Raw genomic sequence first — 22,744 nt, forward strand, 5'->3', positions numbered from 1 at the left:
TATCATCTAATATATTAGAATTCTAAGTATCTTATGATTAATTCTTTTTATACGTGTATGAGTGTGATGTATAATTTAGACAGGTGGCTAAGTTAGCTACCAAAGTTAATGAGGAAGAGTTAGTTGTAGTAGGAGGAGTAAAGCTAGGTAGAGAGATGAATATACTTGAATTGAATTAAATTAGTTTATGCTTTCATAACTAGTAATTTTTCTGCCTCAACACCCATTTATCCAACAACATACGTATATGATATATGATAATCCCGTTTCTATGCTCTTCTCCTATGATTCAGATTCAACCATCTCTGAGATGCAATATGGCATGCACTTTCATTATACAAACTTTCTTTCTTTCTTTCTTCCAGTGTTGCATGGCCAGAACTGCATATACAGTACTGCCACCTAATTAGCGCTCTTTCTTTCTCTCTCTCTCTCTCTATATATATATATATACACACACACAGACACGCATATATACTTTCCATGAGGGAATGCAAATGGCTAGTTTGATGCATGGGGGCGATGATCAGTGTGTAGAACTGACTATACATACATACATGCATACACACATACATACATAATCATTACAAAGTCATAATATGTGCTTCAGCACTGTTAATTAATACAGTAAATAACACAGAATGCATAAAACATGAATTTTAATAATGACACAATGTCCAGATCGTCCTCTATATACATATATATGAAAAGATGTGCCTCAATCATAGCACTCATATATAACAGAAAACGAAAATTTCTAGATTGCATAAATTCGATTCAAATACATGAGGTCCTTTATGGTACCTAAGCATCATTAAATGAATAGCTAGTTAGCAGTCATACACATGACATCTAAACTCAGCTTTTGCATGCTAAGAATTTTGTTCCACATTTTTCTTATGTGTGCACTGTGTATTTTCCAACCATATCAGCTAACCATGTGCAAGTCTTGAAATCTATAATAGTTTAAAGGAAACAGTAAAACCCTTGTGAACAAAACTGAATTAATGAGATCCATCTGCCACGACTGAATATATTTGTATCGTAGTTTAGCTTCCCTCATTGAAACACAGCGTGTCAAGCAGGTCATTAATGGTGAAAAGTATGAAAACCATGATAAATATATATATTCCAGTAGTACAAGTTCTGATACACAAATTAAATATGCTTAGCAACCAAACATACGAGTATAGTTATTTCTAACACAAAATAATTGAAAAACTTCTGGAAGCTGAGGACTTTCTAAGATTTGAAATATACTAGTATTTATCATGTGGAGACCATTGTATTTTTGTTTTTCATATGCTTCATGCAATTACATTACTTTTTTAATATATATTGATCATGATAAAAATTTAGTTCATGCTGTGAACATCCACTTCCTTTTCACACAATCACGCCCTTATAATCTGCTAGCTTAAAGGTAATATAAAGAGTCATACATAATGGGAAACAATAAAATTATGTGCTTAATCAACGAGTTAACTTATATACAAATAATGATATTTTATTATGTGATTAACTATTTTTAAATTAAAGATAAAATAACATTCAATCGTATAATGGTATATCATTATTTGTGCGTATGATACTATTGACACGGGTGAAACAAAAGATAGACAGCAGAAATTCTAATCTTTTAGGGTAATTCAAGGTTGACTGAAGTGGTCTTGGAATTGCCAATTAATCCATATTTCAAATCAACTAATTCTACATACATACATGAAAGTAATTAGAAGTATTTACCAAATCTAGGTAGATAGGGTAAAAAACAAAGAGTGACACTTGACTAGATTGGTGCATCGTAACTGCAGAGATAAATTGACCAAAGCATGGAAGTTCTTACAAGAGTATCATGATAGGGAACCTCCTTTTAACATAAAGGACTTTTTTGTGTATGTATTTATGTTGTAATCCAGACATGAAGGTAGCTGTAAAGAGATAATGAAGACATGAATTAGCCTACAACAAAGCAAAGAAAAAGCTAATTAACTGCTGGCAAATGGTAAACAAGAACTGAAAATTAAATTGATGATAGAATAATAAAGTCATATCTATAAATATAAGAATACAGATACTACCTTTTATAAAGCTGCAACTTTCTGCCCATCACCTGCTATCCTTCTTAACTAGGCAGCAGCAGCTGTAGTAGGATCGGAAGATTTAAACCTAACTTTGGTAATATATAGAAACAAACCAGAAAAAGAGAGAAAGCAACAGCTTTAACACTACCCCATGGTTTAGCTACATAGCTAACTAACTTATCTATATCACAATATGCTGTCAGTGGAGAAAGAGAGAGTTGATAACTAAACAGCAACAAAATTAATCCCAGCAAACCGGGTAGAGTTTATCGTGGCATGTGTGCTGTTGCTAAATCCAGGACCTACTCAAAGTAAAATATGAAGACAAAGATGGGAATAATTATAAGCTGATAAATATTTGTATAGTTATATATATTTTATAATATATTATACGTACATTTGAAGGTTTTGAATTCCGTATTGTTGCACTCTCTTTCATCTCTAGCTAGCTCTTTACAAATCCCAAACCTCAACTAACTAATTAATGTACTGAAAACTGAAGGAAGAAGGAAATAAAAATGAAAAATAAAATTCGATTGCTAAAATGTTTCTATAATTTTCTTCAAATGCACATATATAGCAATTAAATGTGATGGAAACAACAAAAGGAAATCAAAGGTTTCACATTAATAATATTCTTCTTGGGTGTTTATCGATCACTGGATATATATAAGCTTATAGATCCAAATCAAAAGACAAGGAAGATTTTCCTTTATTTGCATACTCAGATTGCCTTGATTGGAGGGGAGGAAGGTATGGGACTGAACTGATTGGGGGATGAACTATACTGGGTGATGATTCTATTTGTGTAGAGCACTCCATGTTAACGCCGAACAGCCTAAGTCTTTTAGCTGCAGTATTACCATGAACAACAGGCACAGAATCAATCACGAGCGCAGCGTTTCCTCTCTCTTGGACCGCCTCAATTTTCTGTGTTGAGGATGATGACCTTATTGGGTAATTATAGTATGAAGCATTTCCATACGAAAACATCTGCTGTTGTTGTTGGTGGTGGTGATGTTGTTGATGATGATAATAAGAAGGATAAATATTACTATAATTTAGTCGTTGAAATTGCTCATAGTTTCTTGGAATGGAGAGCGATTGGGGAAGTGAGTAGAGTCTACCCCACCGGATTGACTCTTGAAATTGTAGCTGATTTTGAAGACGTATTTGTGCAATAGATGTGGGATCTGGAGCATCAGGCCTTCGCCTCCAATCAATGTATAAACGGTCTTTGCCTACCTCACCGACACCTCTCTGAAACGAAACGATATCTCCTGCGTCAAGCTTTTTTTCCTTCACAAAACGGCTCCATCCTTTAGTCATCACATAGCTCTGGCTACTGTTCCAATAAGAATATCGGAAACGCCAGGCTTTACCATTCCGATCCTCGAAATTCAAGAGAAGCCCTTTTTCGTTTGATGAAGAGTCAAGTGGAAAGTACTTTTCGGCATGTTGTTTCGGAATTACAAGACGGTTCAGCTTGCCTACATCGCTTGGTGTTACAACTTTATCAAACATGTTCTCTTTCTCGATAGACCTACTACTACTATCACCATTAGCAGTACCAGTACTAGTACCAGTGGTTGGTTCTTCATCATTATTATGATTATTTCCCAGTGATAAGTCCATCAGCTCAAGCTTTTTGTCAAAATTGATTGTTGTTTCTTGGCTTTTGTACTCTTCTTGAGAATCGAAGCTCCCCAACCATAGGTTTCGGTGAGAAGGAACAGAAGTTTTGTAACTGGAAGAAGCAAAAGATGAAGAGGAGGAAGAAGAAAAAGGATGGTGCTTACTGGCTTCTCTTATCATCACTCTCGTCGTTTCTTCATCTTCTTCTTCATTATTACAGTACCCTTTTTCTTGTTGAACAAAGTTCAGCATGATTCACCTATAAATTTGAATATAATTCTTAACACATACTGGATCTTAGGAGAAATGAAATGAAAATCTATCCACAAGATAAAGAAATGAAAGAAAAAGGCTGGTTTAGGACTTTTATGCTGAAATTAAATAATAATAATAATAACAATAATACACAAGAGACCTCACCTTGTTTCTTAGTTTAATTGTAATTGTATGATCTCAGTGTCAGATCTTTGAGGTCCCAGAGGAGCAAAAGAAATCAGAAGAATAACGGCCGGTCGGTGCCTTCTTCTTTGACCCAAAACCCTAAAGAAGACAAAGACATGGATGATTTGCACAAGTTGTTGAGGTAGCTAGCTGGAAGGATGAGACTGAGAGGAATATTGAGCTAGCTACAGTTAGCTTACTCCTGTGAGGCTATAGCCGGAATTGATAACGAATAAACAAAGAAATTTCTCTAATTTTGGTTCTCAATTAGAAAGATAGATACCCATGATGAAATTGAGAGAGAGAGAGAGGGGAAGAAGAAGGAGGAGGAGAAGAAGGAGAAGGGTTGCACTACGTAGGGGCCCATGAATGATCTGTTTCGGCTCATGTGAGTTTGTCCTTTTCATCATTTCCGGTTTATCATCTTCTGCCTGCGCCAAAACCCAAATAGCCAGTTGGTCTACTAGGCAATAAGCTTACCATGAATATAGCCCCCCCCTCTCCAAAGTCATATATTACTATCTTTATTATTATTTATATAAATAATTTAATTTTTATTTTACAAGCCAGTTGTTTTTTAAAGATCAAGAAAGCATGCTCTAGTTAGAATTTGATCAGTTTTGACTTTGGTGTCGCTCATTGTGTGCGCTGGTCCTCACTCCTTAGAAAGAAAAAAAAAAAAAGTTACAAGAGTTTAAGCAAGGCAAAATCGGCCTGACACCTCCTACTTGTAGAAAGATTCCCCTTCAATCATTCAATTAACCACGCATCTCCTTGCTTTGATCAAACCAACCCTCACTGCTACATGAATTAACTTACCAACTATCCTCTACATATAATAATAGATTTTGAGAGTTACTAAAGCTGATGAAATATTAAAATTTTTAAAATAAAAAATTAAATTTGAGTTTTTATCATACTTGTAAAACCGTAACTTATCTTATATAATGATTATATACTAAGTGGATCGTCCGATAAAAAAGAAATTATATACAATAGTAGTAAATAATAAATATATTATTTATTATATTTTATGTATAACAAATAGGGTTAAAAAAGGCAAAAATAAGACTTGTAGTAGGTGTTTGTGGGAGTCAATTTGTTGGCAAATGTGTTAGTTAATTAACAGATCACAACTAATTATGTATTAATAAACTCATTTTAAAATTAACCTCACAAGAGTTTCTGCTTTCTTATAGGAGTCCTCTATATATTTCTATTCAACTATAGATACATATTGTCCAATTGAAACTACTTTGGACAACAACTGCACTAAGCAATATTTAGTAATTAACTTATTAATTATCAGGCCGCATGTGATTTTTATGACATTTTCGTCATTTTAGGTTCTAAAACAAGGTGCTTATTCTATTTTGATTCACTTTTCTATGATAATTAATGTGGAAAAGGACGTTAGCCATCAGTGGTCAATGCGAAACAATTTGATTAATGGCGGAAATGCCCATGAAATCGATCAATATCAACATTAGACGAATTGGTTTAGTGTTACATTGAAATACATAATTAAATATTTAATTATACTCTGAAATTGGTTTCTTAATTAACAGAGAGTAGATGTGGCCATTGATGATCATGTGGTCCAGTTTGATCAATCTTTCACTTTATTAAGCTTGACACACCCAACCCATCCACACAAAATATTGTTTTAATTAAGCAAATACAACCATCGTCAGGTTTTGTTGAATATATTATTTATTTTCCATTTTCTCCATCTGCAACAGCACCAATCTTAGTGGCCAAAATTTTTCACCCTTATTGAAGATCTATATAAATTATGCAACTCTAAGCTAATTCTTAACACAGACCCCTCATCAATTTACTCTTATTTAATGCAGCAGATGGATTAATTGTTCCTCACAATTACCGCTCGAAACAACTCCAAATGTTCATTTTGCTAAAGTTATTAAACCAATCGAATTCGTTTAAAATAAATTTGAACAAAATCGGTTTGAATCTAACCCAATAAAAAGGAGTTAGATTCTGAAAATTGAGTGGACAGGTTAAAGTGTTCGAAGGGTTAAAGTATGGGGTTAAAACCGAGTAAAAGTGATAATGTTTCACCTAAACAGGGGGTAATTATCGTATACCGAGAATTGCCGAGGAAATATCACAAGTTAACATCAGAGTTCAGAGGAAGAAGCGCAGCTCTTTAAAGCTAAAGCTAAAGCCTATGCAAACCCTAGTGCGTAATGGGGACCTCTCTCCCCCTCTCTTTCATCATTTATTCAGATGAAAGGATTTTTATACATTTATATCTTCGTTTTAAATTAATTCATGATAGTTTCCAGTTTAGTTGAGAACAAAGAAATACATATGAACTTATAAAGAGGTATTAAAATTGTCCATTATTTAAAGTGTGCACAGTAAATGTATAGTTGGAGGATGGAGCTAGCTTTTAGGACCACAACCCTAACCCTAACCCTAACCCTAACCCTAGTTAGATAGAATATAGATTAGATTAGATTAGTGTGATCTCAACCTCTGCTGCGCCACACCAATGCACCCGCAAACACATGCACTACCGTTATCTTGTTTCATAATTCCTGTTCTCTGCTAGCTTTTGTCTCATTTTCTCTCTCTCTCTCTCTCTCTCTCTCTCTCTCTCTCTCTCGTTTACAATCTCAAGCTTGATCAAAATCCTTGTTCTCATCATGTGCTCTATGGTCTGGTATGGTATGCTGTCATGAAATATATATATATATGCTTAAAAGTAAAGCATGGATGGATGGGAATTGAGTCTCCATAAAAGTAGAGGTGTATGTTTCATTATGATGATGATGATGATGATAATTCCAACAACACATCTGTCATACCCCATAGTCTAGGACTAAGTAGCTATACCTACATGTTTCATATAAACACACACTCCATATAATTTTATACTATGGAATACTGGGCCCATATGTAAGGGCAGATGGACACACACAAAACAAACAGGTAGGTACCTAGAAAAGAACTTCAATGGATACCCAAATTATTCCTTTACCTTTCCTTTTCCTTCTGGTTTAATATATTTATCTATGCCACAACTACACACTCCACAGCATTCACCGATCACCGGTAACTAGCTGCTGCAGCAGCAGCAGCAGCAGCGGCGGCATAAATATTCAGATAAAACTTTTATATATTACAGACACACGTACACTCATTTTTCATTTTTATGAATTTATTAATTTATAAATGTTAATTTACCAATCTCATCATCGTCTTCTTCGTCTGCTTCTTCTTCTTAATGTATGAGTACTGGCCCGGAGCAGTAGTCTGCTGCATGGGCCCACCCTGGTTCTAAGAAACCGTTGAGCCTCTCTGGCTGTTAAGTCGCTTTACCTCTTCATTAGGGATGACTCATAGCCCACCTTTAGCCCCCCCTCTCTCATTTATTCATGTTTTTGTGGTACCATCTTATCGCTATATTTTCTTTCTCACTACAATAATTTTATCTCACCATATCTGTCAACACTGGATCAGTTGTAACCAAAAAATCCTTCCTGCAACTAACAACCACTAAACATTCCTTGACGATCCTTCTCTCTAGTTTCAAGTACTGTTTGAAGATAACTATCCTAACCCTAGCTTCGAGGTAGAGAGAATCACAATTTTATAAATATAAATATATTATTTATGGTTGTAATTAAGCAAAGTAATAATAGTGAATATAAAAAATATGCCTTCTGGCTGGGTGGCCTAGTGGTGGTCCAATTAAAAATGGAAGCTATAGACGTTCTAGGTCCCTAACCAATGGAAGAATAATTGTACAATTGAAACACAAAATAAATATATATGGGTTAAAAAGTTAGGGCTTGAAATTTTTTTGAATTGTATGAGAGTCATGGTGGAAGCTGTGATTTAATATATTTTTTTATTTTTTGTTAATTATATTATTAATAAAATTATACACACAAACAATTATATGTCATCATGAATTATATATTATTTTATCTATAATTTTAAATTATTTAATATATAGTGATACGTGGTTATTTATATACAAATTTATACACATTATTTATATATATAACACTATTATTACATTATTTATTAGAGGATAGTTGGTGAAATATTGCGGCGAGACCTTTGGAAAGCAATTACTCAAGGAAAGTAGATAAAATTTTAAAAAGAAAGAAAGCCTAAATAGGTCAACGTCATCTTCAAGCATCAATACTAATAGTGAACAAATTATTAAAGAAAGTAGATAAAATTGTTACTGTCCAACAAATCAAACAATAGATTGTTCATCTTTTTATGTTTGCATAAAACAAACTCAAACACATTCAAACTTGTTGAAATAGATGTTTCGAACATTAGATATGGTTGAATTCTAAAATAAGTAAAAGATGAAAAAGAACACACAATCTAATTCACATCAAAACAAAATTTTGGCCTAATGGCAAATGATTTTATTTGTTTTTTATTTTAAAGTTGAACACATCAATGGAAAATCTAATTCCTTACATGATTTTCTTACTAGAGAATATCTTCATAGGCGGTAACCATAATGTCACCCAAAACCAACCAAACAGCCCTGCAAAAACAATCAAGGACATCCAATGCCTAAATATTAGAACTGGGTTTGAAATTATTTGTGAAGAAGAAGAAGAATAATAAAACAAAGGCTAAAAAACAAAAGGGTCATGTATCAACAAGCTCCCCCCAAAGCTCAAAAGAACAAAGGATCCCATCCTTTATTGAATCCTTCTAACAAAGTCTATGAATAGCTCTAGTAACACCAAAAAAAAAAAAATCTGAAATGTTTGATGCCCACAATTTCAAACCTTTTAATTCCAAAAATCTATTTAAACACTTATGGATGATTTACTTCGTACGAAATATCTTGTTCATATTGGTTCATCCTATGGTAGAAATTGTTTAGTCTCATACTAAATATTTTCCATTAACAATCTAAGAGCCCTTCAAATATTTCTCCTCCAACCCTTCAATTCTCATTCAAATTCCATTTATTTTCTATGTTTGCATGAAATTATCAAATCAAATAACCATATCCCTTATCTCATTAGAAAATTCAAAGTTAAACGGTGGGATAAATATAATTAAATCATTAATTAAAAAAACTAAAAGAAAGAAGAAATCGATATTCTTATATTTTTTGAAAAATTAAAAAAAATTGATTAATAAATCAATCAATAATAACAATACTTTCTTAGACATTAATCAATAATTAGTTATAAATTTTTATAACAACTATTTTCGAAGTCACAAATTTGTTTTGTAAATTCTAAGGGACTCATTTGTAATTCAAGATATTAACTTAGCTAAAAGAATTTGGATAGCAAGTGTTTCAATCCTTGCACTTCAATGTTCATTCTCAGTTTCAATTTGAGTCACATTTGCATATTTTTATGATCGTCTTTTGAAATTATTTTCCCTGGAGTGGGGTCATATATATTATATTATTATATATAATAGGAAATAGAAAGGAATGGTGAGGTTAATTTTGTACTTTTGTTTTGGCTGTGATACTGTACTGTTCTAGAGGGTGACCCATTTGAGAGGGAATGAAAGTGAAATAAATGTACGGAGGGGCGGTAAATGGACGGCCGACCACTTGATAATTGAACTTTATTCAGATTATGTGATCAGAGTGTGATCCACATGCATTTTGAAAAGTGGGCATGGGTTCACTCTGTTCTGGTGGGTGTGGGGGCCAACACAACAACCTATAGCTATTAGTAGGCTCACATATTATATTATAAATCAAAAATTTAATTTTTTATATCTAATATCAAATATTAGATGATAAATAATTATAATTAATAAGTAATTATTTTAAAAAATATTTTAAAAATTTTTAAATTTTAAAACTTTTTATATATATCTTTAATATATAATATTATTTTTTAAAAAATATATTAATTTATACTAATAATATTGATTATATTATATTATATATTTATTAAATTATATTAATTTAATATATTTATTTTATGATATATATTATATTTTATAATATGGTTAAATCACAAATTAGTCTCCTTTCCATGTCATATCTTTCAAATCTAGTCTCCTTACTAAGCAATTCACGTGACGCCAACCGCCCACACATCTTATGGTCAGCTTTTATTTGTCGGTGTTGAGAGAAGACGGATCTGGCCATTTAGTAAGCGTGGCCCGGTTTTTGTTTAAAGACAGAGTAAGAGAGTACATACACCAGGCCATTTGCCCGATCCAGATCCAGGTCCATGCCCGTATGAGAATGTCATTGTTGTTTTGGGTAAGTGAGATACCGAATGAAATAAGTGAAGAGTCTTTTGCTGTCTATTGTCAACAAGTAAAAGATGATCCTTCTCTTTCATGGACTTACTTCTCATCAGATGCTTTTGGTTGGTAAAATTTTACTCACTTTATCAGGGCCCATTCCCAATAAACAATACTTTATTTATCAACTTGTTGACCAAAGTAGCCCTGTTGAACCGTAAAAGGAAATGTATCACAAAAGTCAACAACGTTGTTTTGCTTAAAATGCTTAGAAATTGCCTCTTATGTTCATCACTCCTTCCATGTAAAACCAAACCCGGACCTCCTACATTACCGGCCCGGTATTCTTACCAGGCCTATAACATTCCAAACACCTTATATGCCTCAAATATCAATCACAACCACCAGTCTCAAATGAGGCATATGGCATTGGCATCCACTAATTTTGAATCACTTTTTAGCAAATGGATTTTTCCACTGAACTGAGATGCCTTTTATTATTATTATTATTATTATTATTATTATTTTATTATATGTGTGTGTGTTTGTCAAATTCAAACGTAGAAAAGGAAAATATCTGTCTCTTCCTCTATGTTGTCACATTAAGCCAATTAACAAAAATTCAAAATGCTTTTAAGTAAACATATTTATATGGCCTGCATGTCATTCTTTTAAGGAACAATATCTCAATCAACCTTTGTTTTGGTAGTACTAATTAGGGCAAGAAACTCAAAAAAATTTTTAGTGATTAAAAGTGATTAACCAAATCGATTTTATATTAATTTGAACCAAAGATAATTTTTTGTTTAAAGATTAATCAGTTTTTAATCCAAAAAATATTATTTTTGCTATTATTTTTTAAATCCGTTCTATACTTAATTAATTTTTTGTTATTAAAAAAACTAATTCAATTGACTATTTAAAAAAAAAAATAAATCAATAATTAAATTAAAAGATGAATATTATTATATTTCTTAAATTAGTATGTGAATGATTCGATTTTTGGTTTAGATATTGATTTGAATCAATTATCTAAATGTTTCAACTTTTTATTCAAATATTAATATGAATTAGTTTTGGAATAATTTTGACTTAAACCAAATTTGACAGGATTATCTAAGTAAGGCAACAAATCTATGCGTTTTAATGAGAAAAATCACCCATTCAATTTGGTTGGTGGGTCCCAAACGGAAGATCTCATGGGATAAAAATATTCAGCCTGACCCCAGGAATAATTCCCTCCTTTTAATCTCATCCCGAATAAAATCGAACGCCTCAGATCGCTCAATCACTTTGACTTTTCAACCAGTTGTACCTTTCTTTCTACTCACCTTTTTCCTCGTTCCACCACTGCGTGTCAACTCTGCTTCCCTTCCACAGATAGTCTTTATTACAAAGATTTGAAAATTAAAAAAAACATATTGTTATTTTAATTAAAAATAAAAATATTTTTTATTTTAAAAAATTAATAAATAATTAAATTATAACAAGATTAAATATTCTTTGACTTTTTTTATTAATAAAAATTAGGCCCAATAATTATTCATATATAATAATTTATTTAAACACATTTTATAATAATTCTTAGGATTTTGGTTATAAATATCTTAGAAATGTGTTGTTCAGATTTTCCTACCTTATTATTTGCACTTTACAAAACAAGACTTTCTTTGTTCGGACGAGCTTACAGTAAAAAGTAAAACAGTAGATGTTACTGTTACTGTCTCGAAGCCGACTCGCTTGGTCTAACTTTCCTTTGTCTAAAGGAATAAGAAATATATCTCCTCCTCAATAGAAAAAACCAAAGCAAGAAATAGTCTCTTCTCTCTCTAACCGTGGGAGAGCTTAAAAAAATCGGCAAGCAACAGGCAAAATCAAATAAAAGAAAGAGAGAAGGCGAGGATTTGGTTTGGGGTTTTGGCTTTCGGTTCAAAGGTCAAAAGAAAGGCAGGGAGAGAGAGTGGCAGAGTAGGCGTTGATAGACCGTCGAATCTGAAAGAATTACACACAAAGAAAGTTTACGGGTGGTTTTATTTTATTATTACCATTATTCTTCCGGTATAAATCCCCACCCTCATAACGATTTTGCGTGTTTCGTACGGTCTATCCACTCCAATCTGTATACTCACTCCCTCATTCTCTCGTTCTTGGTTCTTTCTCTTCATACACGAACATCCTTTTACTTTATTTATTTATCATTTCTGTTTCTGATTATACCTTTTTCTTTCTTTCTTTTGTTTATTCTTCCAGATTTTATATTTTTTTTTTTGTGGGTGTGGTGTATGGTATTTCTTTATACTGGAGTATTTTTTATTTTGACTAAATAAATTTTAATTTAAATGATGGAGGAGGAAACTAGGGTTTCTGTGCCGGTTGACGGTGGTGAACCCAACCAGTCATCTTACTGGTTAGATGCCTGTGAGGATATTTCTTGTGACTTGATTGACCATTTTGTTGATTTTGATACTTCAATTCCTCAAGATTCAGTAGACAATACTTCAAATCAAGACGGACTTACTAATGATTTTTTTGGAGGAATTGACCACATTCTTGATAGTATTAAGAATGGTGGTGGCCTGCCTACAAACGATGATCGTTGCTTAAACAACAATGGATTTCAAGATTCTACCATTCGCGAGGGTTGGTCTCTAAATGAGTCATCCGTGGATGGCAAGAACCAAGGCGAGGGCTTGGTTTTACAGTATAATACTGTTAGTGATAAAGATATTCTTGAAAGAAATGGCAAGATGGAGGATTTTGATAAGGGGAGCAATAACTTAGTTAACGGTAAAGGAGAGAATAGGTTGTTGGATCATTGTATCCAGGAGAATGGATTGCATAGAAATAATGTAAAGAACAGTGGTCATGAGGCATTGAAGGGTCGTGATTTTGATAGTGAAGATAGGTTCAGTAGAAGGGCTCGAGTTAGCTGTTACAGGAATGAGAGGCAGTATTCTAACAGAGGGCAATACTGTTCTAGGGATAGGGAGAGGGGCTCTAATAGGAAGAGGCCACGTGATTGGGAAGATGTTGATAGAAGAGACAGGGATCATATGAGGAGAAGAGAACATTATAATGGAACTAGCCGGAGAGATGGAAGAGATAGGGATTGGAGGGATAAAGAATCAAGGGGTTATTGGGAGAGGGATAGGTCGGGGTCCAATGAAGTGGTTTTCCGACTAGGCACTTGGGAAGCTGATAACAGTAACAAAGGAGGGAAGGAAGCTAATGGGATAAACCAGGAATGCAATGGGAAGGTGGAGAAGAAATCTGATGCTAAGGATAAAATTCCAGAGGAGAAAGTTCGCAAATATCAGTTGGATGTTCTTGAACAGGCTAAGAAGAAAAATACAATAGCTTTTCTTGAGACAGGAGCAGGCAAGACTCTCATTGCAGTTCTTCTTATTAAAAGTATTTGCAATGAGTTGCAAAGGCAAAATAAGAAAATGCTTGCTGTATTTTTGGTCCCTAAAGTTCCACTTGTATATCAGGTAGTGCATATTTATTTCTGGAGTGTAACTTAGTATTTTTTCAGTTGACAGTAAAGCTGAAGTTGTTATTGTGCTTGTCTAATTCAGCAAGCTGAAGTTATTCGAGAGCGAACTGGTTATATAGTGGGCCATTATTGTGGTGAAATGGGCCAAGATTTCTGGGATGCTCAAAGGTGGCAGCGTGAGTTTGAAACAAAGCAGGTAGCTTTTTAACTGGAATTACTGATTTTATTGTAACTTTGATATCTTGTTTTAATGTGTTGTCTTTCGGCTGTTAAATAAAATTGTTTGTTTGTCATTAGTAATGTCTTTATATCAACTTACTAGTACTTCAGTGGTTAGCTTGTGGTTTTGCATAACACTTGTTTGAAAAAAAATTGGTGTATATGTTTGTTAAAGTTGGCAGGTATTTTTATTGTATCATTGCGTTTTTAATTCAATGGAACTATTCACACATGCTTTTGGTACGCAATTTAAATACACAGATGGTGTGTCATCGTGTGATTGGTTGATTTTGAATTAAAGATAAAGTAACACCCAGTCACATGATGACACATTATCTGTAAATTGTGTATAAAAAATGTATATACATAACATTGCTCTTTATAATTATCATACTTACAGTTGTGTATTATGTTTCTAGGAGCTAGTTATTTGAGTTTGTGGCTTTTGTTAACTGCTGAAGATGACAGTTGAGTTGAAGTTCCTATATTTTCCCTTTTTTGGTTCATGAGAGCTCTTTATATGTCATATATGTATTAAAATTTTATATTGTCATTTCGTATTATTACTATGTTGAGACTGTTGTCTAGAATGGAAGATTTTGGAGCAATATTGAGGAACTAATGTGTTGAATTTGACAGAGTATACTCTGTTTATTAATTTACTGATGCTATTTTGGTACAGGTTTTAGTCATGACTGCTCAAATTCTGTTGAACATTTTGAGACACAGTATAATTAAAATGGAAGCAATTAATCTTCTCATTTTGGACGAGTGTCATCATGCTGTGAAGAAACACCCATATTCTTTGGTGATGTCTGAATTCTATCATACAACGGCTAAGGAAAAAAGACCATCTGTTTTTGGAATGACTGCTTCTCCTGTTAACTTGAAGGGTATTTGTTTGATTTGTTTCATTAGGTTTATTTTGTATCTATTTCAATTTTAGTTGTTGCTTTTTAAGTAGGAACTTCTCATTGATTATGAGTCTTATTTTCAATCAGTCATGATGTTCTTTCTTGCAAAATATGTATGTTTAAGTAATGATATGTAGTTGATGTTCATATTTGCGCTGAATTCAGGTGTTTCAAGTCAAGTGGACTGTGCAATAAAGATTCGTAATCTTGAAAGTAAACTAGATTCTGTAGTTTGTACAATAAAAGACCGTAAAGAACTGGAAAAACATGTGCCAATGCCCTCAGAAGTTGTGGTTGAGTATGATAAAGCAGCCAGCTTATGGTCCCTTCATGAACAAATAAAACAAATGGAAATGGCTGTTGAAGAAGCTGCACAATCAAGCTCTAGAAGAAGTAAGTGGCAATTCATGGGAGCTAGAGATGCTGGGGCCAAGGAAGAGCTGCGCCAGGTTTATGGTGTGTCTGAAAGAACAGAAAGTGATGGGGCTGCTAATTTAATACAAAAGTTGAGAGCTATAAATTATGCTCTTGGTGAACTTGGTCAGTGGTGTGCTTACAAGGTATCTTACTATTAAGGCTATTTATATTATCTGTCTGGGTCTACAATAGAATTTTTGCAGAGTCATTTGCCTTCCTCAAAAAAAAAAAAAAAAAAAAAAGAGGACAATCTATTTGTCCTATTATTTCAACTACTGAATTCAAACCAGACCTGAATTCTAATGAAAGTTGAACGGTTTGCATTGATATATTCTGCAGGTAGCACAATCTTTTTTGACTGCTTTACAGAATGATGAGAGGGCAAACTACCAACTTGATGTCAAATTTCAAGAATCCTACCTGAGCAAAGTTGTGTCTCTTCTGCAATGTGAATTACTAGAGGGTGCTGTTTCTGATAAGGATGCAGAAGCTGCGAACTCGGATAATGGCATTGTTCAAGATAGCACCTATGTTGATGAGATTGAGGAGGGAGAGCTTCCTGACAGCCATGGTGAGTATAGTTTTTTATTAAAGAGTTTCCTTGATATATTTTAGAGTTATATGTGGCCTTCCTCTTTAGATTCAATACTGATCTTCTGGAGGACAATGAAAATATGATAATCTGTAAATCTGGATGGGGCATGTCAAAAAATCTAAGTAATGACAATGATGTGTTAACTATTTGGAATAGATATCCTGATGCTCAAAAAGTTTTTAATTATTGGCTTGGAGTTTGGCTGAACTTGAATAAGTTCTCGGCATCTCTTAAATGAGCAACCGATCAGTCTTCTTTTAATGTGGAGCTCCTGCTGCCTCTGATTAATCTTAATATAGATATTGGCTGTGATAAAAAATGTCTAAAAATATCTTCTAAGCTGTTCTACTTGCATCTTGTAGTTGTCTCTGGCGGAGAGCATGTGGATGTGGTAATAGGAGCTGCTGTAGCTGATGGAAAGGTGACCCCGAAGGTACAGTCACTGATCAAAATACTTTTGAGGTATCAGCACACAGAGGATTTTCGTGCAATCATCTTTGTTGAGAGGGTTGTGGCTGCTTTAGTTCTTCCCAAGGTTAAAATATGTTCCTTGAGCACAGTTTTGTTTTTCTTTTCTAGTGATTCCTCTTGAGTTCCACATACATAATAATACTTTTGAATTGCCATGCTTACAGGTTTTTGCAGAGCTTCCATCTCTGAGTTTTGTTAGGTGTGCAAGCTTGATTGGGCACAACAATAGTCAGGAAATGCGGACATGCCAAATGCAGGACACTATAGCAAAATTCCGTGATGGCCGTGTATGACTAAATGCTGCATTAAAGCTTTAAGAAAACGTGATATTCATATAGGTATCTAATATATGTCTGTCTTTGGTTTTGTAGGTGACATTGTTAGTTGCCACCAGTGTCGCTGAGGAAGGACTTGATATTAGGCAATGCAATGTTGTTATTCGTTTTGACCTTGCAAAAACTGTATTGGCATACATTCAATCGAGGGGTCGTGCAAGAAAGCCTGGTTCAGATTATATCTTGATGGTGGAGAGGTACTTGTGTTGGATCTGGTCTCTCTGAAATTTTATTTCAAATAGTAGTGGATATGAAAGAACTCAAAACTCTTATTTTATTTCCAGGGGAAATCTGTCGCATGCTGCATTCTTACGGAATGCTAGGAATAGTGAGGAAACCTTGAGAAAAGAAGCAATTGAGAGAACTGATCTTAGTCACATTAAGGATACTTCTAGGTTAATTTCTGTGGACACAGTACCGGGTACAGTATACCAGGTGGAGTCAACTGGGGCTGTTGTGAGCTTAAATTCTGCTGTTGGGCTCATCCATTTTTACTGCTCTCAGCTGCCTAGTGACAGGTGTTCTTCTTATGAATAAGAGAATAGATTATTGACTGATACTATAACATTTTTGCTCAAGTGCTTGCATCAGATTATTTACTGGTTATATAAATTTATAGCTCAATTTCTTACATCTATCTCCAGGTATTCAATACTTCGTCCTGAATTTATTATGGAGAAACATGAGAAGCCAGGAGGTCCAACTGAATATTCTTGCAAGCTGCAACTCCCTTGTAACGCACCGTTTGAAAAGCTTGAGGGTCCAGTTTGCAGCTCAATGCGCCTGGCCCAACAGGCATGTTATAATGTTATGTTGATCGTATGGGCTTAACTTTCATTTATGAATATGGGTTTAATATTGTTTTTTTTTTTTTTTTTGTGTAGGCTGTTTGTTTAGCTGCTTGCAAGAAACTCCATGAGATGGGAGCATTTACTGACATGCTCTTGCCAGACAAGGGAAGTGGGGAACAACAAGAAAAAGTTGATCAGAACGATGAAGGAGATCCACTTCCTGGGACTGCTAGGCATAGAGAGTTCTATCCTGAAGGGGTAGCTGATATACTCCAGGTTTGTTTGTCATTCATGAAATCTGATTTTGACTCTATTATCCCTTTTAATGGCTAAATAGAGAATGCAAGCCTTTTATCCCATGTTTTGGTAACTGGGTCACTTTATATATGGTAACATGTACAATTATGTTCCAATTTTGCAAAAACTGATGTGATGATTTGTGCAAATTCTAGTGTAGACATCAACAAAAATTTCAGGGCAAGTTGTGTTTCTATATTATTATTTGAAACTGTGACCCTGTGACTCTATGTTGTATTGCTTATGTAGTTGTTGTCAGAGTGAATGTGGAGTTTGATATATCATAGGTCTTGACTTCAAGGTATTTTTAAGTGCAACTTATAATCATATTTGCTTAATAACAAGTTTACTTCTTCAGGTGATGCTTTGCTATCTCTCTCTCTCTCTCTGTCACATGATACTAGCAATGATGGTTAAACCTCCTTGTAATGCATAACATGATTAATTTGCCTTTTATTATAAAGATATGGTGTGCAATATGTCTCTTGTGATATTTGCAAGTTAAGGTTTCATGTCACAAGTTGTTTCTTATCTAGCTCACTTATCTTTAAACTTCTTCCCAGGGAGAATGGATTTTATCTGGAAGAGATGGTTGCAGTGACTCCAAAATGTTTCATTTGTATATGTATGCGGTCAAATGTGTGAACAGTGGCATTTCAAAAGATCCTTTCTTAACTCAGGTTTCAGAATTTGCGGTAGTATTCAGCAATGAGCTGGATGCAGAGGTATTTTATATTATTTCAGTGCCAGACTAGAAAGATATTAATTAAAAAATTTATTTGTTTAACCACATTTATTGATAATAGGTGTTATCGATGTCGATGGATCTATTTATCGCCCGTGCCATGATCACGAAGGCATCACTTGTCTTAAGGGGTTCAATAGATATTACTGAAACTCAGGTTGATAGTTGATTGATTTTTTTTTTGTTTTTTTTACAACTAGATTACAATTTTCTTTTTCATTCACATCTTGCTTCCGTTGCTCATATGAAATTCCTAAATTGGCTCTTGTCCAGCTGGCATCCCTTAAAAAATTTCATGTAAGATTGATGAGCATTGTATTGGATGTGGATGTTGAACCTTCCACCACTCCGTGGGATCCCGCAAAGGCATACTTGTTCATCCCCATTGTTAGCGATAAGTCTGTAGATCCTTTAGATGAGATTGACTGGGATATTATCGAAAATATAATTAGAACAGATGCATGGAGCAATCCCCTTCAGAGAGCTCGACCTGATGTTTATCTTGGCACGAATGAGAGAACACTAGGTGGAGATAGAAGGGAGTATGGATTTGGTAAGCTGCGTCATGGTATGGCTTTTGGACAGGCGTGCCATCCTACTTATGGTATTAGAGGAGCTGTAGCAAAGTATGATGTTGTGCAAGCTTCTGGGTTGGTTCCTTATCGAGATACAATGCAACTGCAAAATGTGGATATCGGCAAAGGAAAGTTGATCATGGCTCATTCCTTCACTGATGCAGAAGATCTGGTGGGGAGAATTGTAACGGCTGCTCACTCGGGGAAAAGGTTTTATGTGGAGTCAATCCGCTATGACATGACTGCAGAGAGCTCATTCCCGAGGAAAGAGGGCTATCTTGGTCCTCTGGAGTACAGTTCATATGCTGACTACTACAAGCAAAAGTATTGTTATATTGCCATTTTATTGTTTCAGTCTTCTGATATTTTGTCTTTGTTCTCATTTTTCTTTCTTTCTTTCTTTTTTTTTTTTTCCAAAGGCTGCATGGCCTAAATGCACTTCAGATGTTGTGCTTGTAGAAGTAAAAAATCTTATCGTAATCTGTGATGGAAATGGTTAATTACTGTCATGGTAGATATATGGGCTTAAATAAAGCTATGTTCCCCACGTCTTTTTTGACATTAGTCCATAAGTCCTCATAGATTTAAGCTTCTTATTTCTTCTTGCACAACGTGTGTGTTGGGCTACTGACTCTCCTATTTATGATTATCAGGTATGGTTTTGAGTTAAAATTTAAGCAACAACCTTTGATAAGAGGACGTGGTGTTTCATACTGCAAGAATCTCCTATCCCCTCGCTTTGAACACTCAGAAGGTAAAGACATTATGCCTCAGATATCAGTTTGCTTGAATAAGTTTTTTAGTCTTATACAATGGGGAGCTTTTTTGTACAGGACAAGATGGTGAAACAGAAGAGACTCTAGATAAAACATATTATGTTTTTCTACCTCCTGAGCTCTGTTTCGTTCATCCACTTCCTGGATCACTTGTTCGAGGGGCCCAGAGGTTGCCTTCAATAATGAGGAGGGTAGAGAGTATGCTTCTTGCAGTTCAACTGAAGGAGAAAATAAATTATCCAGTTCCGGCTTCAAAGGTAAAGAAATAATTGAGATGGCTTTGCTTGAGCTGTTGTCAATTATGATTCTTATAGTTTATTGATGTGCTTCCATCTTTGTACAGATCTTGGAAGCCTTGACTGCAGCCTCATGCCAGGAGACTTTCTGTTATGAAAGAGCTGAGCTTCTGGGGGATGCTTATCTGAAATGGGTGGTTAGCCGATTTCTGTTTCTTAAATATCCCCAGAAGCATGAGGGTCAGCTCACTAGAATGAGACAACAGATGGTGAGTAACTTGGTTCTTTATCAGTATGCACTGAATAAAGGACTCCAGTCATATATCCAAGCAGATCGGTTTGCACCTTCCAGATGGGCCGCACCCGGAGTGCTGCCTGTCTTTGATGAAGATACAAAGGATGGAGACTCTTCCTTATTTGATCGTGAAAAATCAGTTGCTGAGGATAAACCAAGTACTGGCCATCATCATGATGATTATGAAGATGAAGAAATGGAAGATGGAGAGATTGAGGGTGACTCAAGTTCTTATAGGGTCCTCTCAAGCAAAACATTAGCAGATGTTGTTGAAGCTTTGATTGGAGTTTATTATGTTGAAGGTGGGAAGCATGCAGCTAACCACCTTATGTCATGGATCGGGATTCAGGTAGAATCTGATCCTGAAATGATTGACTGCCCGATAAGGCCATCCTACCTTCCGGAGAGCATACTTAAGAGTGTTGACTTTGAGGCCTTAGAAGGTGCTTTGAACATCAAGTTTAAAGATCGGAGCCTCTTGGTGGAGGCTATTACTCATGCCTCCCGGCCATCTTCTGGAGTATCATGTTACCAGCGATTGGAGTTTGTTGGTGATGCTGTCTTAGATCATCTGATTACTCGGCACTTGTTTTTCTCATACACGAATCTACCCCCAGGTCGCTTGACTGACTTACGAGCTGCAGCTGTAAACAATGAAAACTTTGCTCGTGTTGCAGTTAAGCATAAGCTCCATGTACACCTTCGGCATGGGTCTAGTGCCCTTGAAAGACAGGTCTGCTATCTCTTTCCTATGAATATGCTTGAACATGGATACATGGCGTAACCATAATTTCTTGAACTCAAATTTGCAACAGTGCTTGTGTGTTTGAGTTACAGAAGTGCTCTTAATCTCGATTTCTTGATTTCTATCTTCAGATTCGAGACTTTGTGAAGGAAGTTCAAGATGAATTATCAAAACCAGGGTTCAATTCCTTTGGTCTAGGAGATTGCAAAGCTCCTAAAGTTCTCGGTGACATTATAGAATCTATCGCTGGTGCCATTTTTCTTGACAGTGGACGAAATACTGCAGTTGTGTGGAAGGTTAGTTTGATATAGTTTCTTGGAGATCTCTTTGTGGGATTAGGATAACTGGTCCTTTTTGTGGATATTTTGTCAATTCTTTTGTATCTTCTTTTACCCTTGTACAATTTTATTTGTTTACTTATGAAAAATAGGATAATTCATGCAAATTGAAGGACCCTACTTTGTCCCTTAACAATATGTCACTTACTTTGAAAAGAAAGATTTAATCTAATACATTACCAATTCTATGTTTCCCTAGGTTTTCCGGCCATTGTTGCATCCCATGGTCACTCCAGAGACACTTCCAATGCATCCTGTGAGGGAGCTGCAAGAGCGTTGTCAGCAACAAGCCGAAGGCTTGGAATACAAAGCCACTCGTAGTGGCAATTTGGCTACTGTGGAAGTCTTTATTGATGGAGTACAGGTTGGAGTTGCTCAGAATCCTCAAAAAAAAATGGCACAGAAACTAGCTGCCAGGAATGCACTTGCTGTTTTGAAACAGAAGGAAACAGCTGAAGCAAAGGAGAATGGTGATGAGAATGGGAAGAAGAAGAAAAATGGCAACCAAACATTCACCAGGCAAACGTTGAATGATATCTGCTTGCGGAGAAATTGGCCCATGCCCTTCTATAGGTATGAAGTGATGTTTGGTATAGTATGTTTGGTAGTTTATGTTGGTAGGAAGTTGAAGATGAGTAATTATCTTATACCTTGTTTCTTGTAGGTGTGTTAGTGAAGGTGGGCCAGCACATGCAAAGAGATTTACTTTTGCGGTTCGTGTTAATACAACGGATAGAGGATGGACGGATGAATGTGTCGGAGAGCCGATGCCAAGTGTGAAAAAGGCCAAGGACTCTGCCGCTGTTTTGCTTTTGGAACTTCTCAACAAATGGTATTCATGAAGGATGATTGTTTTCTGCATCCCAGTTCTTCCTACTGTGATCAGTTATTGTCTTGGGAAATCTAGGGAGTTCACAGCTGCAAGTGTTCATGTTAAATTAATTATGTTTACGTTCAGCCAAGTTTTTATGTAGCTGCTGTCAACTGTGAGTTGTCCCCAGTTTGCTTCAGCAGTATGGATTGTAATTACCGCAAGTGGTTCCTACTCTGTTTAAATAAATTCACTATTTTGCAGCCATGTGCAGAAATATTAAACTTTTTGTTT

General features: G+C 35.0%; 2 protein-coding genes across 2 annotated transcripts; one reads left to right on the forward strand and one right to left on the reverse strand.

Annotated features, from left to right (window-relative positions):
• Window positions 1-2,415: 2,415 nt before the first annotated feature.
• LOC123215715 (B3 domain-containing transcription factor NGA1-like) lies at window positions 2,416-4,645 on the reverse strand. The gene is made up of 2 exons (XM_044635923.1): window positions 4,140-4,645; window positions 2,416-3,978 (listed from the first exon to the last, which is right to left on the reverse strand). The coding sequence occupies exon 2, from the start codon at window positions 3,969-3,971 to the stop codon at window positions 2,760-2,762; it is 1,212 nt and encodes a 403-aa protein (XP_044491858.1). The 5' UTR covers window positions 3,972-3,978; window positions 4,140-4,645; the 3' UTR covers window positions 2,416-2,759.
• Window positions 4,646-12,171: 7,526 nt separating this feature from the next.
• Window positions 12,172-22,717, forward strand: LOC123215366 (endoribonuclease Dicer homolog 1). Its single transcript, XM_044635422.1, has 20 exons — window positions 12,172-13,885; window positions 13,973-14,086; window positions 14,792-15,002; window positions 15,189-15,583; window positions 15,780-16,011; window positions 16,398-16,570; window positions 16,671-16,793; window positions 16,878-17,038; window positions 17,126-17,359; window positions 17,486-17,636; window positions 17,726-17,908; window positions 18,493-18,654; window positions 18,736-18,831; window positions 18,948-19,573; window positions 19,903-20,003; window positions 20,083-20,282; window positions 20,369-21,289; window positions 21,433-21,597; window positions 21,839-22,212; window positions 22,304-22,717. The coding sequence occupies exons 1-20, from the start codon at window positions 12,734-12,736 to the stop codon at window positions 22,479-22,481; spliced, it is 5,952 nt and encodes a 1,983-aa protein (XP_044491357.1). The 5' UTR covers window positions 12,172-12,733; the 3' UTR covers window positions 22,482-22,717.
• The last annotated feature ends 27 nt before the right edge of the window (window positions 22,718-22,744 follow it).

This window comes from Mangifera indica, chromosome 5 (genome assembly GCF_011075055.1).
Source record: "Mangifera indica cultivar Alphonso chromosome 5, CATAS_Mindica_2.1, whole genome shotgun sequence".
In the NCBI taxonomy this organism is placed as follows: Eukaryota; Viridiplantae; Streptophyta; class Magnoliopsida; order Sapindales; family Anacardiaceae; genus Mangifera; species Mangifera indica.

Excerpts from the sequence above, each read along its gene's own strand:
- LOC123215715 (XM_044635923.1), bottom strand. The coding sequence starts at position 3,971 with ATGCTGAACTTTGTTCAACAAGAAAAAGGGTACTGTAATAATGAAGAA.
- LOC123215366 (XM_044635422.1), top strand. The coding sequence starts at position 12,734 with ATGATGGAGGAGGAAACTAGGGTTTCTGTGCCGGTTGACGGTGGTGAA. Across the intron at positions 13,886-13,972 it reads AAGTTCCACTTGTATATCAG|CAAGCTGAAGTTATTCGAGA; the intron begins GTAGTGCATATT and ends TGTCTAATTCAG. Across the intron at positions 20,283-20,368 it reads ATCCAGTTCCGGCTTCAAAG|ATCTTGGAAGCCTTGACTGC; the intron begins GTAAAGAAATAA and ends ATCTTTGTACAG.